The 20,552-nt window shown below is 34.4% G+C and overlaps 1 protein-coding gene across 1 annotated transcript in view; it reads left to right on the plus strand.

The window, feature by feature from the left end:
• Positions 1 to 20,552, plus strand: part of PTPRD (protein tyrosine phosphatase receptor type D) — a 369,133-nt gene that overhangs the window by 338,331 nt on the left and 10,250 nt on the right. The window contains exons 30-34 of the mRNA XM_088054032.1: positions 12,308 to 12,593; positions 13,078 to 13,256; positions 14,529 to 14,655; positions 15,646 to 15,771; positions 20,172 to 20,326. Of these exons, the coding sequence (XP_087910158.1) occupies positions 12,308 to 12,593; positions 13,078 to 13,256; positions 14,529 to 14,655; positions 15,646 to 15,771; positions 20,172 to 20,326 (873 nt within the window). The remainder of the gene's footprint in view (positions 1 to 12,307; positions 12,594 to 13,077; positions 13,257 to 14,528; positions 14,656 to 15,645; positions 15,772 to 20,171; positions 20,327 to 20,552) is intronic.

Here is a 20,552-nt window from a genome sequence, read left to right on the forward strand (position 1 = left end):
AATCTGGACAACTCATCGATTGAGATAAAAGCAGTTTAATAGGGAAAGCAAATATTGCACACACAAGCAAAGCAAAACAAGGAATTCAGTCATTTATTCAATGATTATATGTGAGCAGGCAGGTGTTCAGCCATCTTCAGGAGAGCAGGGCCCCATCAGACATAATGACAACTTGGCAAGACAAGCATCATCGCTCTAAATGTCCCCCCTTCCTTCTTCTTCTTCTCCCCATTTGATATATTAAGCATGATGCCATATAGTCTGGAATATCCTTTTTGGTCAGTTTGGGTTACCTGTGTCTCCTTCCAACCTTCCATGCACTCTCACATTCCTTGAGCTGCACCACACTCTGAAAGAGAGGCAAGTCTGTGAAGGAAATAAGTTCTATCCAGACCAAAACCAGCACACTTGTGCAGAAAAGGTGGCAGGATTTTAAGTGGAAAAGGTAGCTGAAATATATTCACAGGTGTGTTAATTTTAACGGAAAAAAACCACAGATCATTGCTGAAAGAATTATGGAACACCAAGGGAAACATCAAGGCCTAATCTAAATGCAGATTTTTTAATTTAAGTAATCAGATATTTTGGAGAACTACCTCCATGAAAAGGTGTAGTTGCCATAACTTAAATACATAATTCCACTGTACTCCTTTCCCAAGAAAGAAGATAATGTTTTCTGTCTATATCTACCAGGGAACATAGTTCATTAGATCCTCAGTACCTCAGTCAAGGTTGAGTTAATTATTCCATTATCCTTATTCTCGGTGTGAAATTTGGAAGAGAAAAGGAGATAGATGAAAGCTGAATGACAAAAAAAATTAAAAATGAAAAATAAATCCACAAATTTAGCAATCCCATCCTGTTTGTAGGTACTTTACTCAAATCTTGGTTGGCTTTTTTTTATTTTCAGTTATATTTTAAGATTACCCTTTCAATCCCTTTGCACAGAAGTTGAGTAATACCACAATCCCACTGTTTTTCTGCATGAATTTTCCTAATTTGCAGAGCTAATCTAGAAAAAAATTGTTTCTTTAATGAAAAAATGCAGGCTTAAATCCTAGGATTCTGCATTGGTGAGACTCTAATGTGTGGTCTAATGATAGTGGGGAAAACACACATTTTTGTTTGAAGTTGGATTAGTGCAGGCAAACAGGTGCTAATCAGATCACAATAAACCAGTACTGGAGGGTGTTTGGGATTTTATGCCAGATGTTTTCAAAACATCACAGAAACTTTAGTAGTTGGTTCAGTAACACTACCTAAAAGCTTAACAAGTCAGTGCAATCCCATATGTTTGAATCTTTCTTATAATACCAGCACCAAAGGGCATATCTCTAAGACACTTTTTCAAGCTATGGCAGGTACTGTTAATGCTGCTATTGCTAACAGAAAAACTTGGGTGTTTGGAGGAATGTGGCTGTTTAAGTAAATCGGTCTCTGACTACACTAACATAACCAGTTAGCAGACTGAAAAACAAGATAATTTTCGAAACATAACAAAACACCATATCATATTTCCTAAAGTAGAATACTTACCTAATTTTCGGTCGGTGCTTGTGAATAAAAACAGAACATTTAAGAAAAAAAAATATATTTATCAAAGGCAATGATTTTCCAGTGGATTGTTTTATTTCAGTTCTGTATCGTTTGAACTGCTTCTTTTGCCATGGGCCTTACAAGTGCTCATTTTTTAATCCTTGCAGTGAGTAGGTTGCAGATGACTGCCTATCCTTTTTCACGGTGGGGGAAAAAAACCTTCCCAGTACATGTTCAGAAATAACACAAGATTAAAAAATACTAGAATCTTCCTCATTCCGCCCCTTTCCCTCTCCTGAGAACAATCCAAAACCCCTCCTAACTTCCTTGGACAGCTGAAAGCACTTAGAGAGGAAAAGACAGTGAAAGCATTTTAGTATGACAAGTATTTTAATATCATAAATATTCTAAATTTTCTCTGATGTACCCACATGTCTTTGTGCAGAAGTTATTGAGCTGCTACTGTATGTTAAACTGTGCTGGGTATCATCCCTGTACAAAAACACCGTAATGCTTTTAACTCTTCAGTTCTTAGCTGTGAATCACTATACATATCATAATTTTTTTTCCCTGATAGTCATAGTTCTCTAACAGAAAGTAGAGAGAGATAAGATTGTTATTAGAATCTCATATTGAAAAGATGTATAGTTGGTGATCCTGCATAGGATACTTAGTTCATCTTAATATAAAAATATAGCAATAAGTTAATGTCTATGTTTTTCCTTGTATCTCATCTGTATTAATAGTCTCAGCAGCTCAGACCATGCAGTCAGAATAAATGACTTGGAGTGATTTCATTTCTCCACATACCTTTATTCTTAGAAGTTTTTTCATTTCAACATAGAGAGGATAAGGCTTGCAGTGTTTATGCCTTGAATAAACATTTGATCTCTGTTTAAGGAAGTGGATTCACTTGATTCAGAAAATTTTGGATGGTTTCTCTATCTTTGATCAATTGCTGGAATTGCAGAGGCTAGTGGAAAAAGAGAAATAGTCTAGAAGAAAAGTTGATAAAGGCTAGATGGAAGAAATTGGTATAGCAAGACACTCCTTGGTAATTCTGTAATGAATGGTATTGCACACATGGACAGGAGATGTCATAATAGAGAGTTTGGATTTGCCTTCATATTCTCACCATAAAAACTTTAAAGGCTGTGAAAATGCAGATTCTGAAAACCTTACAGTTGAAGACCTTGGATATTTTATGTTGAACATGCAAGAGTTCTCACATAATTACTGGGATATGTTCATGCAAGTATAGAGACAAAAAGCAGCACCTCCATCTTTATGCTGATAGAGAGAGTGATGGGTGGGTAATGCTGGATTTTCTTTTCTCTGTTTCAAATTTTAGTGTCACTAGTTAGAATCATCCTGATAGCAGAGACACTATTCCCCAACTCATCCTTCTTCAACTTAATGAGGTTCTTATTAGCTTTGTTCTCTAATTTTTTCCTTAAATTTATGTACTTGCATATGAAAACCTGGAAATATGAACATGACAACAACTAGCATGCCATAGTTAATGTGATGGTGTGGAGTGTCCTTTAAAATTGGCCTTGATAGTTAGAGTAGGAAAGTACAATGCTATATTATCTGTAAATCCTCCATGAGGTGTCAAATACAAGCAAACTGATGCTGATCCACTTTCAAGTTTTGTCTTCAATTATGCACAGCAAACATTCCCCTTCTAAAACCTGAACTGTAGTTGCTGTATGTATAATATATGCTTCCATTGTTTATAAGCATTAAAACTTAGACAATATCACTGAAACCATTATTAAATTCAAAAACATATAAATAACAAGCAGTATTTCATCATACAGATTCAAATAATAAAAAACACCTACTTTGTGGTCTCTTTGATTAAATCCATCATATGTGTATAAAGCCATATTTGGTTGGCACTTAGCCTGTGGTTCAGGGGATTATACCCCCCACTGGTGTGACTCAGGGCTGGATTATCTTTTGAAATCCTAAAAAGCTGCTGTGACTGCATAGGGCAAGATTTGTTTCTGGTGGCAGAAATCTGTAAAGGAACATAGGGAATGCTATTACTAGATAGAATCAGTGTTCTGTCTAGGACAGCATCCTGTCTCTGACAATGGCAAATGACAGAAATTTCAGGGGAAAGTACAAAACTACAGCGTCAATAATATTTCAGTAAAGTTTATTTTCCAGCAGCAACCAGTTAGTGACTAGTTTCACCTTGCTTCATGAGGATTTCAATTCTTTTCCTCTGTATTCCTCTAGCTGCCTAGAGAAACTGGTAGATCCTTTTTTGCTTACATTAATGATTGTACACACATTTCAAAGAAAAAAAACAGTCTGGATTAACTATATGTACATTAACTGTATGTAGTTTCACAAATATATGTTAGAAGATACTTATTTACTTTTAATTTAAAGGTGTCCCTTCATTTCACTAAATGTCTTTGGATAAAAGGATAAAAAAATGGGTTATTTAATGCTGTTTCACGTTTTATAAGTCTACAACTTTTCCTAGAGTTCATCCATCATAAAAAACTGGACTAGCAAAATGTTCTAACCCATTCCAATATTTCTTATGCAGAGTGAGATGGAAGGGAGTACTCACATCCTGGACATTTTTGCTGTCTGTCTGTATTCCCTCTTTTTGTGACATACTCTTTTTGGTAGCCTGAGTAAAAGTAATTATTCTCTGGGGTTTTTTTTTTCTTTTTGTTTTTTTTTTTTTAAATAAGAGGTCAGTCGGTAAAAATAGTTTCTTGATTATGTCACATTTTCTTCTGAGTTGCCCAGTGGACATACTGAGGCCTGACTTCAATTTGGCCAACAAATGGTTTCAATTGAGCAGGTCTGCTGAAGACTGATGACTTTTCACAGGGCAAAATTAGCTGCCCCTCATTAAAATGTAATAATTGTCTGTATGAGTTTTTTTATCAAATGCAATGCCTTTTCCATGTGTTATCTCAAATTACAAATATGTTGGTGCTGATAATTATTTCCATATATATATTATCATGTCCTACAAGGCCTGTAATTTCCTTTGACCTAAGCTGTAGTTTGATACATTATTTGATCAGCACTCTTAGTGAGTCATTTTATCCATATGTATTTAGTTAATTGGTTATTTTTCTCCCCACCCATGTTTATATATAATATACTCTACAAAGGAAAAGGAAATCTGACTGCCTGCAGCTGAGTCTAGTAAAAGAGCAATTAGGTTCTATCAGAGCCAGCAGCTGTCCATAATGAATTCTGAATTAAAATTATGAGTGAAGAAAATAATCCAGCCATCTGCAGGAAATGTGAAAATATTTTTATAACCCAATAGCTGAATTCTGGAAAGGGGTATCTCTGAGATTTCCCAGCTGTACCTACATTAAATTCCGGAATATCCATAGACACAGAGTATGCTGGAACACATTACATCAACTTGGCTACAGCGTGTTTGGCTAACTTCGAACAGGCTGTATTTTTATCTAAAGTAATCAGCATGAAAGTCTCTTTAAATCCTCTCCCCGTGTCTCTAGAAGTAAAATGCAGCTTTAAAAATAGTCCTGTTATCTTTTCATGGAGGCTTTCCAATCAGTATTCTGTCCTGAATATTAATCTTTCTTCATTTTTCATACTTTTATGGACTTATTTCAGGGTCTCATCACTCATTATCAGATTTTTTCAGTGACTGCTGTTCCAAATAAATTCTGCATTGTGATGTCTGGTTTTTTTTGTTACCTGAATTTTAAAAACAATTTTTAATGTCGTAATACTATCCAAGTTCTTTTTACAGCTACCTTGAAACTTCTACACTAAAACTCCCATTATTTCCATTTTAACTTGCCCTCAATTTTTTGCTCATAAGTTCAAAATCCTGAAAAAAAAAAAAGAGATTAGTGTCTAACTCTAAATGACAAGTTGTGATTAAGAAATGTGAAATGCTTAGTGGTATTAACCTTTCACAACCTGATTTTCTGTGTTACAGAGACTTAATGTTGGTATAAAGATTTCAGAGGTTAAGAAATGTTGTAATAAGTACCAGTAGTCAAGTTCTTCAGCATCAGTGGAGTATTGTCAGATATTAAAAAGGGTATTTATTTTTTTCACTGCTTGATCTAAAAAAAACAGGACTTGCCTTCATAAAGCTCATCAGAGAAGCCTCAGGGTTTTTTGACTCTGTTTTCTACTGTGTAGCATCTCACTGCATTGATACCAATTCAGTTTAAACCAAATCTAGAGGTGGCAACATCAAGTTTGTCCCATCCTCAGAATGTATCCTCTAGGTATATCAGTTTTCAATTTAAAAGGAGGAGACATTCTGAGATACAGATACAAAACAACAGGTCTACTACTAAAGACGTATTGGTGTCAAGGTTCAGGACTAATTTATTGGTTATTTCCAAGTTTTCACTGTAGGGGAAGGGGGAGCAGGGGAGTGAGAAAAAATTTAAAAAAAAATATATTTGTAGACAGATTCATTTAGGGCTTTGAACTGTGATTGGTACTTGGGAAAAAAAAGACAGTGTGGACTAAAGAGTCCTGGTGATACCATCTTCCTTTTACTTTGTACTTAGCAGATGAAGTCCTGTGTCTGGATGACAACCTCAGACTTCATCAGTCTAAAACACAACCAGAAAAAATCCCAAGGGGAGCTTTTCTTAAGAAAAGAGGCATTTGCTGGCCATAAGAGGAATACAAACACCTAGAATCAGGGAAGGGACCAGAGGACTCTGAAATTTGGAATCATCTTAGTGGCTAGCAAGTACTTTCAAGGTCTTCCAGTTATCCAGTACTACAGAACACATTTCTTCCCACAATTTTTAATTCATTTTCAGATAGCATCAGTTCACCTTCTGTTACTCACACAGATAGGCTAATAGGTCTTCTTCATGAAATGTAATCAAAGCACAGAAAGAAATATTCAAAAGTATGAAGTTCTCAAAACATTCCACCCTGAGAATGCAAAGCAGGCTGAACTGCAAAAAAAGAACAAATAGTTGTTAGCAGCAAGCAGCATAATATCTGTTCACTGACTTCTCTGCTGTGCTGTAATCTTCACTTTTATTTATTGACGATAGGATCACAGTGTACTTCCTCTGCTAAATTACCCAGAAATATAATTTTCTGTACTTACTACAGCTGTTCAGGCATAGATGTATCTTTAATTGAAGGTAACAAGTCAAAGTAAGATGTGTTTTTTAAATTAACTTTAAAATACTTTCTTCTTCTAAAATGTATTTCAGTCAATTTTAGACCATTCTTTCTTTAGTGGAATGCATAATGTCAAGAATACATTGTACATTGCAAAAAATGTAAAGTATGCACTGAAACTCAACAAATATCACATAGAAGATATATTTAGGATAGTACTCTGATGACAAATTCAGAAGTCAGTACATTGAATATATAAAATTGTATTTAGAGAAGCAGGAAAATAAGGAGAATATCTGATAGCTGAATTAATTTTGAATTAAAAAATATCAGAGTAAATCATTGTACACAGATAAAATATTACAGAGGAATAAAGTTTATTTTCATGTCTTTTCTTTGTATGTCTGAGTAATTGAAGAAATCAGATAACATAGTGATTAAGTAAGGTGTATATGTAAAAATCCTCTATGAAAAGCAGGATTATGGCATGTATTGTTATATAGAATCAACAATCATTTCTGAAGGGAAACCATGATAAGAAAAATAAGTGGTATGAAATGAGGTCAATGAACTTTTCAGTTATGTATAATTTCTGCTATTTCATCTCATAAGCAGAACAATAAGAGATTTTCTTTCATCAGCAATTCATTATTTCAGTAAAGAAGCAGGTAGAATAGTTATGATAATTTGTCCCTTTCAAGAAAGAGGAAGAAAGTATCAATATTAATGGTGTGCCTTTTCAGTGGTATAGTTCCTAAAGGTGTCAAGTACCTGGAGGCTGAAGTGTTGGTTTAAAAGAGGAGTTCTAAGGTGATCTGATTTACAGCTGGGAAATTAAATGCTTATGCCTCTTATAACTGTGTTGGATCATGACACCAAATTTAAGACAGTGCATTTCAGTTTCTCACCTAGGACATGTCTAGAATGTTATTTTTCAGAGTCCCTTTGCCTAATTCCAATGAAATCTAATAAACAGATTTCTGTAGGGGAAATTGTATCTGTAACCTGTTGGTTGATAACCCTTAACTGATCCTTTCCTCTCTGAATTTCTTTTTGTCATACCTGGTATTCTGCAACAATGCGTATCACACTTTAATTATGTACTACTTTAAAAATTACTTCCTATTTGTTTGAAATTCTCGTAATTTCATTTCATGACCCTAATTCTTTGGCAAGTAAAGAACAAATGGTCATTTTCATTTCATCTCCTGTATGTAATATTAGTTTATGAGTGGTGAGAGGATTTGAAGTGCTCTAATGTCGTTGTTAGAAGATTCTCTTAAGTTTTTTCATTTGCCTAACAATACCAATGGTGCATTTTTAGCCTGCATGGAAAATTCAGTTTTTAAAATTATTTTAGTAAATAATTATTTTCTGTACATGGGATTTGTTAGAGAAATTTTTGGGAGTTTTTTTTCTCTGTGCTTTAGTATTTGAGTTTGTTTGTGTTCAAGTTACAATCTCATAAGACAACTTCTTATCTTTGATCTCTCCAGAGCTGTACTTGGGATTAGATGAAGGACAAATGTACTTCCTGAACTTTATTATACTTTTGCAGGTGCATTGTACAAAAAATATGGGCTTAAATCTGGGGCAGTTATGTTTGAAGAATTTATGGTAATACTGGAATTCTGAGAATGTACAGACTGGAAGGAAAAATTGTATTAAAATGCCATAAAGGAAGAACGATATAAGCCTGGCTTTTGGGTTGTGACTATCCCATGCTTTTGTCTACTAACTATGAAAACTAGGAAGAGTTCTAGACTGAACCTTATATCTGCTTGTAGTGAAATATTCTCCTGTTTTCTGAATTTTTTCATTCCATGTTCTTTTTCAGACAATTTATGTGACTTCAGTGATAAATATCATTGCCTCCATGCATAGCCTAGGCATGAAGAAAATTCAGTCAGTGAAGTCGTACATTTGCTAAAGCACCTAAAAAATGCTGAATACCATCCTTGTTGTCTGCCATAACCACAGTGAGAAGGAAAGAGTGTACACTTGCATACAAAATTCTCAAAGATCTCTTATAATCTGCTATATAATTCTTGAAGGAATCCAGTATCTCCTCTAAAATGAAATTTCAGTTTACATTTTTGCACAAGGTCTTTATGTTATTTTGTTCACATGTTTCTTCTCAAAAGGATGTTCAGTGATTTTATAAGGGGCTTTTTTAGCTGCTTCCTGGCCAGGGTGGTGATTTTCTGCTCTGTTCTAATTTCCTTACCACAAAATGGGAAAATAATCTAAATATTGCTCTTGTCAGAATGACTACAGAATTTCTGTGGGATTGGAATCTAATCAATCATTAGAAGTTCCTCAATAAAACCCAGACCTTTTTATATATTTCCCATATCACAAGCAATTTCATGTACTTTCAGTTTATAAATGCAAGCTTCATTCAATCTGAAACAGTAATATTCAATAAAATTTTCCCCTGATAGAAGTCAAAAAATGTCCTACATGATTTTTGGTCCATATTTTACTGTCTTTGCTTCCAATTAAATGATCTGTGAATACTGGTAATTACACTGCCTTCCTCTGCCAAATCACTGAAGTATCAGTAAAGGGTCATCATTTAAACAGCTACAAATTAATCACAAAAGCCAACCTTTAACACATCCATACAGTGATTTGAATTCAGAATGTCCCCCTTATGCCTCTTCATTTTCCTTTTTTGAATTGTAGCTATTGTAGCTATATTGCATCACAGGACATTAAGCATGTTTCAGCTTGTGGGACTGAGTCAGTCATGATTTTAGAAATTGAAAACAAATGTTATAATACTGTAAATGACAATATTTGGAGCAGTAAAAGTTTCCTAGGCATGTCTATTTAACAGATATATAGGTTTTCAGACTGAAAATGTAATAATTCTTTTACTAAATGAAATGAAAATTCTAAGTTTGACAGCAACACGAGAAGATGCAAACCAAAAGGGCAAGAAAGTCAATAGCAAAAGTAGTAAAAATTTTGTGAAATTATTCTTATTATCTGAATTATCTGAATTATGGTTAGTAGATGAAAGACGGGGAATTTCTTTTTATGTTTCAGTGGCTTACTGGTGGAGATTCAAACTGCATGGCTTCCCAGTATTGTATCATACCATATTAAGAAGGCTGTGTGCTAGTAGAAGAGAAAGAGAAATGGGATAAAAAATTAGGATAGGGTAGGTTTCTTTTATATGATAAGCTATTGTAGTTTAGAGTTAGAAGGTCTTGGGGGCAGAAAGCACATTTCAAAGAGGAGTTAAAATCTTCATGGCACTCCTTCCATTTTAATGTGGAAAGTCAAGAGAGTAGTTTGGTACACACAGCTCATTTATAATGGGCAGAACTAGAATGTAGTGAACATCTTAAAGGAGTAAAATATCTTGCTGGATAAAATGGTCCATAGAGATGTGTGTCAGGAGCCCAGTGAGGCCAAATGCCTCCATAAATGTAGTGTGTCAGCCCCTTCATCCTTACCATGAAATGAGTGCATAATATTTGCATCTGCTTTCATGATCTTCATAACTTCTGCATAAACCAGTAGACTAGCAAATATTTTCTTTGTTAGAATATGCTAATAACTATGATTCTTTGAGTTTGCTCATGAAAAAAATAAAATAAAAATATATAATAAAAGACATAAGATAATTAAAGACATGAAAAGAAGAACAGAAAATTGCTCATTCCAGCTGAAGGTAGAAGCTTTTTACTGGTTTAGGATTTTGCAGTTGTGGTCTGCAGGTACCAGTGACCTTTTTGATGTTCTGAAAAATCTGAAAAATGGTATATCCAATTATAAACATGATGTTGAAATCACATTTTAGTACATTATAGGAAAAATAACCACATTCTAGATTACTGAGAAAATCTGCACTGCCAAACTTTCATATTTCTCACTCGGCACACACTTACTAAACTGATAAAAACTGAATGTGAAGAGTAATCATTGAAGGAACGGTTTAAAACTTGATATAAACCAACCTGACATACAAATGTGTCTTTATATTAAATTTATATTAAAAGAAAAAAAAAAACAAAATCATAACAGTGAGACAGCTTTTAGACATTTTCTCCATGATTTTTAGCCATGTTAATTTCAACAGCTTTTTCTGAAAAGCAGAGCTTTTGTTATACAAGGTAAATGAACAACTGTTCAGTTACGATAGCCATCATTTTGTTTCTCTTTATTTTTTCCTTCTCTATAACTCCAACTGATGAATAGGTAAATTTTCTTAAAATCAGAATACTGGTTAATTCTTGTCAGAGTGGCATCCAAGAAAGTTGAGATTGATGCATTTGGTCTGTTAGCAGAAGTCCTGAGCTGTTTTAAGGGGATCTGCTGCTTGGAGGATTAATCTATGGCAATACATGATTAACAATATGAAAATCTGCTGTCTTCACTGCATATTAGATAAAATAGTATTCCATTCTGTACTTCCTTCTGATTTGGTTATCAGGAAATTCAGTTTGCAATTGGCAAGAATTCCTAAGGTGTGATGCAAGAAATCAATGTTTGACCTTGCTTATCAATTTCAGGATAGACTTATGATATTTAATATCTCTGGAAAATATAGAAACTGTGAGAAGTTTTGGCTTTTATATAGTTGTCCTCTAGAAGCTGGGTTATAATTATTTTTGGTTTTTTCTATTTATGCTCAAAAAATTGCACTTTGTGGGGTTCTTAAATATTCTTAATTTAGTTAATCTCAGTGTCTTGAGGTTTATAAACCATTGCTTACTATACCATGTACTTCATTTTCAGTCACTAACCGAAAAAAGTTAGGCATTTAGAAAGCCTGAAACTGTCATTCATTGTCACAGGCATGATGTGATTCTGGACAGGAAAATGATGTACAAACCCGGTTACATTTTACACTTTAGCTTTGTTTAGCTACATGTATGCAAGTAGTTGAAACAAAACTTGGTAAAGTTCAGTCATACTCATGGCTTCAAAAAGGTGGTCCAACTTGATCCAGTTGGTGTCCAAACAGTTGGATTTCCCCCAGCCTACAGCTAGCACAGCTATCTAGTCATGGGTCTGCATTGCAAAGACTAACAGTATGTCCTAGCCAAATGAAACAGCAAAGGACAGAACAAACTGTGTTAACAGAAGCCCCACCAGTAGGGCTGGAAGATGGCCTGAAAGTTTACCAGCAGAGTATGATAGAAATATGTAAGTCTTATTTTCTGTTAGATTATTGTTTGCCAATAAATTTACCTCTCTATTTACCTGTAAAGAGAATAGCAACAACAGCATGTTTAATGATTTAGATTATGTCATTAAACTTAGATTATCTCATGCTACAAATAAAGCTTGAATTCTTAGAGGATTCATCATCTCCAGTAATTTCCATTTTTACGACATACATTTTGAGAACATGTTGCAAGGTGTTTTACTTCTGTTATAGTCAAACCTGAAATTGCAAGATGCAAAGATCTCATATAAAAGCATTCTGTGTTCTCAATTGCTTGTAATGGATGTTTAAGGAGTTTACTTATTTCAGGGCACCAACCTCTTTCATAAAAGCTGATGTTCATATTCAGAAATGTGCTGTTTAAATCAGCATCACAAAACGTTAACACTTGAATGACGTAAAAGTAAGCACAGTGAATGAAACAGTCCATGTTTTCTTTCCCGTGTTCATTTCTTTTAGTGCTGGAGTCGGCAGGACTGGCTGTTTCATTGTGATAGATGCCATGTTAGAGAGAATAAAGCATGAAAAGACTGTAGATATTTATGGCCACGTAACTCTAATGAGAGCACAGAGGAATTACATGGTTCAAACTGAGGACCAATACATCTTTATCCATGATGCACTGCTGGAAGCAGTGACATGTGGAAATACCGAAGTGCCAGCCAGAAACCTGTATGCATATATCCAGAAGCTGACACAGATAGAAACAGGCGAGAATGTCACAGGAATGGAACTGGAATTTAAGGTACTGGGATTTTATGTTGTGGGTAACCAAAATCAAATAGTGTGATGCTAAAGCTTCTCTGTTCTCCACCAGTTGTTTCCAGTAATCAAAAGATAAAAGACACCATTAGACTAAAATTTTAAGTTAGGAAGATGGTTCTTTCTAAAAAGTACAATTCAATTCTCAGTGGGTGTCTGGACAAGAACCATTCAGTTGAGGGTGATTTAACCTTGCTGTTCCTTTATTTTTATTATATCTTGAAATATGTGTTTGTGTAGAGGTTTAATACTGGAATTTGTCCAAATGCACTAATGGAGCAGACATTGTACTTGTATAAGGTACTAAAGAAGCTTTACAATATTTGGGTAATGCAATAGAATGTGGAAATGTAAGCATCTGAATTTGAAATTACTCATTAATAGCTACTGAGCAGAGATTATAAAACTTGAGAGCATCACTTGTCTTTGTTATACCTGGCCTTAATTTTTTAATTTGTTTTCAACAGCGTCTTGCTAGCTCTAAGGCTCACACTTCAAGATTCATCAGTGCCAATCTTCCATGTAATAAATTCAAAAATCGCCTTGTCAATATTATGCCATATGAATCCACAAGGGTATGCTTGCAGCCTATTCGAGGAGTAGAAGGCTCTGATTATATTAATGCCAGTTTCATTGACGGATACAGGTACAAATAGTGATGTGTTCTTATCCTTATACTGTTTAAAATGCTTACAAAATTGTTCATGTAATTGTGTTTAAAATAACAAAACTTAGTATTGAAATCTAGTAATTTTTTTTTCTATCTGTTCAGGGCATGTTTGATTGGGTGCTTTTAAAATTCTATAATGGGTTTATATTTTTCCCCATGTAATATAGAAATATTTTGTAAATTACATAGAATCTTAGACATTATATTTTTACCTGTGCTTAAGCCACTGAAAGCTCTCAGTACACTTTACACACTGAAAGGTAATGAGATTTTTAAACATGCTCATGATTTGGGCCCCTATTTCTTCACAGTTATTCTGCTTAAAGGGATATATAGAAATAAGATGCAGGAGATACACTCTATGTGTCATGGTGATAACCTATGGTCCTGGAACCCTGACTAAGCTTGACCTAACTACCAAAAGCCTTTTGTATGTAAACAGATGTGCAACCCACCGGCATCTCTGTGACAGCAGGGAACAATATGCCCTCAGCTGACTTAGAGCAGCTAGTTCAAAGAGGCATCAAAGGAAATGGCAGTTTCCCTCTGTTTGCCACAGTTTAGGTGTGCCTGAGTATCCATAACCACAGAGATAATTATCTGAGCCTCAGATCATAACTGAAAATAAACTTCATCTCCACTATCACTCACAAAGGTGTTTCTGTTGCTTGAAAGAAGCTAGAACAGCACAAACTGGTCATCATCTTTTAAAGCTGCTGATCCAATCTTTTAATGATTTCTTTGCAGCTTCCACCAATAGGATATTAGGGCCTGGAAATTCACACTCCATTCCCAAATTTTCTTCCTGCCTTACTTTTGCTGGAGGCATCAGACTGTTGAAATGAAGTTAATAAAGAAACTGCTTGATGCTATAATTCCTAAACTTAATAGATTGTTAGACAGTTATTTCTATAAAATGAACCAGCACAACTAAGTGTTTTTTAAGTGCTTTTTACAGCATACAAAATTGAGCAATTAGAGTTGCATTAAAATTTAAATAATAATGATAAAGTCATACATCATAATATTAACAGACTAATTTTCCTCTCAAAGTTCTAAAAATAAAAAGCCATAGTTTGATTAAACAATCATAATAAGGTTTTAATGTGCTCATTATTAATAGTATATATATTTTCCCTCCAGATAATGTTTTCATATAAACAAAGAATATGAGAATAAATCCACTTTTTTTGATTAAAATAATACTATTAATTTACATTGTTTATTTATTTTTTTTTTTTAACATAGGAAACAACAAGCTTACATAGCTACACAGGGTCCTTTAGCAGAAACAACTGAAGACTTCTGGAGAATGCTCTGGGAGCATAATTCTACAATTGTGGTCATGCTCACTAAGCTACGAGAAATGGGCAGAGTAAGTACTGCTGCAATATTCCTTTATTAAAGTGTTGGTTACAGAAGCTGTTTTCATTAAAATATTTCATGGTTGGGAACATCTAAAGATGAGAATTTTGATTCCTTCTCTTTTTGAAATGGGAGTGGCCTTCCTGGTCACGAGGTATAAGTTTTTCCATCCTGCTGATGCGTTGCAATAGACAAACTAGACATGGCATATTTTCGTGGGACACACTGAGATTCAGCAAGTGGGTTTGCATGCTGATATTCCAAGGTATGCAGAGAGAGACCATTGCTGTCTGTTGAAAAAGAAAGATCTCTTATTTGGAAACTTCACTTTTGCAGCATCTCCTTGTAAAAATATTGAAAGAAAGTGTGGTATTCTTTAGATCTGAATCTGTGTATTCTGTGCTGCACATTAAAGTTTCAGCCCCCAGTCTACAGTTCTAAACTCTTGTCATTGGTACTCTGTATACTGGAAAGAATGAAGCAGTCTCCTATCTGGAAAGGATTATGTCAAGAGAAAGCTGGCATCTGATAACTGAAATCTGAGTTAGGCCACGTGTCTGAGAGAGTAGGGATTATTTAGGACATGGCTGGTGGATGCAGAGATAGTTGTGACTGAGGCTGGGGGGACTTGCTCCAACAAGCAAAAAGGAGGAAAACTTGAAGGTGGTATCAAGATTTAAATTGAGATAAAAATTCACCATTGAAAATTAGATTAAGGATAGCTCTTGTCACTGACAGACAACAAAACTGAGCAGAAGTATAAGCAACTTCAGATATACAGCAGCCAATGAGAAACCCTTTGCATTGCAGTATTAGAGATAATTTTTTGCTCTACACCAACACAAGCAGCTCCCATTCCTGTCACTATTGGCATTTTCCATGATTATTATACTTAGCTGAGTAAAAAACAGTTTATAACAGTTTATGGTAGTGCTCTCAATGTATTTTACTTTGTATACTTTATTTATTTTAAAATGTATTTTACTTTGTTATTTCATAGGAAAAATGCCACCAGTACTGGCCTGCAGAGCGCTCAGCCAGATATCAGTATTTTGTGGTAGATCCAATGGCAGAGTACAATATGCCACAGTATATTCTGAGGGAATTCAAGGTTACAGATGCAAGGGTAAGTCAACATAACATTACACTTGTTCCCATAAGTTTAAAAGACAATGTCTATTTCTTTATTTTTCTGTGTTCAGGGTTTTTTAATTTTTTTGTTATTATTAAGAAAACCGTAGAGATATACTTTATATTTGCAATAATAAAAAAGCAGATTAAGTTATTTTTAAATAAATGGGATCTTTCTGTAGGAATGATTGATTTCATTCAGATCTAGCATCTGGGCAGCAAAATTTTATAGTTCTGAACTATTTGTGCCAAAATACATTAGATTATTTGAGGACCATTTTCCTCTTTTTCCTCATTTTCTCCTTGATCATTATTGGGTACAATTTTTGCCATATAGAGTGTTGTTTTGTTGTTTTGCACCACCCTTGAGGCTGACTGAGTATGAAGGTTAATACACTGGGATTTTAAAACTGCAGAGCAAATGACATTCATATGAAAAGCTGGACAAGCTTTGCACATTATAATTTGAATTTTTATATAGCATATTTTCAGCTCTCTAGTATATCTGCAGAGCAGATACATGCAGCTGTGACCTTAGCATCCTCATTTTCATACTTCATTTCTTATCTGAATTCCTGAGTCCAAAACATACATAAACTTTTAATATATATTTGGCACTCAATTCTCAGACTTGATTTCTAGCACTTCAGTCTGCATGGCAGGAAAACATACTGTCAGCCTTTGTTTCTCTAGGCACTGTGGAATAATACTTGTTCAAGCAAAATAGCAGGAATAATATGAAAGTCTGCTCAGAGCTGCCTGTCAGCATCCAAAATATTAGATTTCCTCATAGTTAATTAGACCACTGCTTTTAATGTGAACGTCAAGTAAAACTGGGTAGTATTGTTAGTATTGAATCAAGTTAGCATATGAACGTTTTGTTTGGCAAATGAGATTTAAGTGTAGGTTTTTGTAAAGAAACTGTAGATATATTGGATCTGATGTTCTTTCTGTTTGAAATGTAGTAAGGATCATGACTCATAGCTTTTCTAGCCCATTTGTGCTTAAGAAAAGTGGAGAACAGGCTTCTAGCTTCAGTCGTTAAACATGCTTGTAAGCAGAGATAGTCAAATCCAGTTTTACTGCAAATGTCCTGATAGTTTTAATTGATTTTCTATTAAAAATTTTTTTTCAAGTTGGAAGAGTTATTATGTGACATACTTCACAAAGCTCTGATGACAAAATTACAGTTATAACAAAATGCCATAGCAGTAATTGAAGTGTCTCCAAACATTTTATATTTTAAAGAAGTTTTTTCAAGACTTTGTACTGAAGTAAAATATTTAAGAATTGCTTACCTACAGCTATCAAATCAGTAAAAAAGGGTCAAATAATTAAATTAGCCATAACTTAATATAATTATTTTATATTGTATTAATAAACCTCTTTTAGAAAGCATTAAGCACATTGAAAGTTCTGGTATGTCATTTTTACTATTACATATTGTTGCTCCTCAAATTTTAAAAACCTCTATATCATGATGATCCAAATTTTTTTAAACTCCTCGGTGAGCAGACAGCACCATCCTAAATTTTCTGGTTATGCTGGAAAACTATAGCTCCTTCCAAATTTACTGGAAGAAATGGGAAAAAATTACCAAAATGTACATTATAGTTTTCCTCTAGTTAGGCTTTTGTGGCTGTCACACCCAGTAATTGAGATCATTTGACTAAATTGTTGCACTCAAAGAGTAAATGCTGGAGTGATTGCAAACGTCCTCTCTCCCTCTCATCTCCAAATCCATCTGTACTGTTACAATACCATCCATGCTCTGGCAGACCCAAGATGACCACTTCTTCCACAGAGACAAAAAATGAGGCACTGTACCTGTGTAGGTGCCAGCAGCAAGTGTCTGGTGTGGAACTCTCTGTTATTTCTGAAACTGAACTGTGAGTTGTCGTACAGTGAAACTGACCTCTGTAACGTTTTCAAGTTATTGCTTCGGACTGCTTTGTACTCACTTTCTCTGGAAACTCAAGAGATCAATATGTTGGGCCAGTCTTATTTAAGGTTAACTATTAGAGATGGCTGTAAGAGAGTATTATAAATTCTAAAGCCTAATCAAAAGACAATTTAATATCCCTTGTGAGCAGGAAGAATAAATCCAAACGGTCAGTCACCAAATAGGATGATACATTGAAAGCCCTCTGTGCCACATAGGGATCTGAAAGTATTTATTTTGATAACTAACTGTGCAAACTGTCACAGTATTTGAAAGTAAAGATTTTAATAAAATTTGGCATTTGTATCTGGACCACTGTTGGCAAGAATCTCATTAAAAGAAATCAACACTCTTTATAATGTCAGTAGCAGAGGGAACTGTAAAAAATTGCAGATCAGTTCCCAATATGCTTTAATGCTAGTCTAATATAGACTAAGTAACTTTACTTCTCTGCTCATTAAATAACATTAAATAACAGAGGTTATTTTCATTTCACAGACTTGCATTGGAATACTAAGTTACTGAAATCATGAAACATACTAGTACAGTTGATATATACGCACCAAAAAATAAATATTTACCATTACATCTATTTATGACATAGAAATACGTTAACTTTCCAGTGACAGACTGAACTTAAGTTAATTAGTGTCTTTCTTACTTTTTCTACTTGGAAAATGTTATTGTTATTTAGTCTAAGCCCTATCAGGGTCAGAAATTGCTGAAGAGTTTCCATCTCCTTAACAATATATTGCAAGTAAGTCAGATTTCAGGGGGTTTTTTTCTTTACTTTAGAAGAATGGAAGGTTATTTTGAAGGGAATCAACCTGTACTTGTGTCTTCTTGATAAATTTATATCATGTGCCTAAAGCTATCTGGAGGATGCAATTTCATTATTTGGAGGAAAGTGGGATTACAGAGACCATTATCAGAGATGTTTGTATTAACAAAATACCATTTTGGAAGTAAACATTTAGTTTTTTGTGTTGATGCCCACAAGAAATCAAATTGGATGAATATTTTCAAACATTACATATTTGTTTAAGTGGAGAAAAGTGTTTCATAGATACAGACTACTAAATTGTCAGAGTGGTCTAGTGGAAGTAAACAGTATGGGTGTCCTCTCATGGAGTAGTTGCTGGTACACACACACATTTTTTCTGTTTTCCTCACTCATCTGAGACACAGGAGGCAAAATCCCACAGAACCAGAGGATATATAAAAGCAAAGTATTGGGGTTTCCTTTGGTTATATTTAAAATCACTTTTATATAATTTCAAAGGTCTGTAACAGCTGACTGCTTGTGCTCTAAGGAAAAAGAGAGAAAGATTGTTCTAGCCTCCAGCATAGCTTGCTGCTTTTTGAGAGGAATCTACAGAATTAATTTTAATTTTCCAAGACTTTTACTTAGAAGAAATTTAAAATTTTCATGAGTTTCACTTAATAGAAGACCATTTTGAAGACATGAGAGGGTGAATGCTTAGAAAACATAATGTCTAGAGACACCAGTTAACATCAGGAGCTCATATTGCCATGATTTTGAGCATTTCAGCTGTGCAGATCGAGTGTCAATATCATGAATGTTTGAAAATGAAGAATGAATTTGCTTTATCCATTTGTTTTGCATTTTTTCTCTGTCCTGACTTTTTACTCATCAAATAGGCATATAGCACAAGTTGGCATTTAGTAATTCTAGAGACTTCATTATAAAAATAATTATGATGTTGTATTCTGTGCTTTAAAGAAGTGCTGTTAGTATTCCTAACCATCCAGATTGAAGAGCTTCAGATGGCTTGTTTTGAGAAAGGAAGCCCTTCCTCTCAATTTTAACTAACTCCAAGCTGTTAATGAATTAAATGAATCATTATTGAAGGGAAATTTGTTAAACAACTGGCTTGTTTATCCATCTTCTTCCAGGAAAAATGTTCACCTTATAGAAAGCAGCTTACTATTAGAGAAAAAATTTGCAAGGAGGGCAATGCCTAAACAAGTCTTACCAGTAAAGATATTCCTACTGTGAAGTAGTTGAGCATATCTCAGAAATGGAAAGTCAGATTAGATGACCTTATTCTACCTGATCTGTATATAAAAGAATTTGTAGTCCACAGGATTCAAAACATAACATACAAAAAAAGATACCCTCATGGGTTTTTTATGCCTTTGGGCTCAGGCACACTTTTTACACCTTAAGAATGCCAGAAAACTCTCCTATGTAGTATGGAAACAAATCCATGCAATATTGTTAATGAAACTAACAATAACACTTCTGGGCCAATACAAAAGCTTCAGACCGTAGTACTGCAGTTGAAAGAGTTTCCATAAATGTGATCTTGGCCATTCCCCAGCTCCTCTTAACATCCTTACTTTGTGACTGTCTTTATGATTATTGGCTGACCAACTTTAAGCCACAGCAACATGTCTTTGTGATACATTATTTGTGTCTTTTGTTAAAGGATGGTCAGTCCCGAACAGTGAGGCAGTTCCAGTTCACTGACTGGCCAGAACAAGGAGTGCCAAAGTCTGGAGAAGGATTTATTGACTTCATAGGCCAAGTGCATAAAACAAAAGAGCAATTTGGTCAGGATGGACCAATTTCCGTTCATTGCAGGTAAGTAAACAAAGCTTAAAAATAATCTATATGCAGATTTGTTTTTTTCCTACAGCTGATTGCTGATTGTGGCAAAAGCACATATTTAAACAACATTTCAGAGGTGAACTATTATAAAGTGTAATCAAATAGAGGATCTAAAAAGGAACACAATGAATAGCTTTATGAAATGGGAACTGTTTTGTGATATTCCATTTATACAGAAATGGTTCTTCAGAAATATGTG

Source organism: Pseudopodoces humilis, chromosome 4 (genome assembly GCF_049639895.1).
Source record: "Pseudopodoces humilis isolate 2021_Gansu_Grassland_sample_001 chromosome 4, ASM4963989v1, whole genome shotgun sequence".
Classification (NCBI taxonomy): Eukaryota; Metazoa; Chordata; class Aves; order Passeriformes; family Paridae; genus Pseudopodoces; species Pseudopodoces humilis.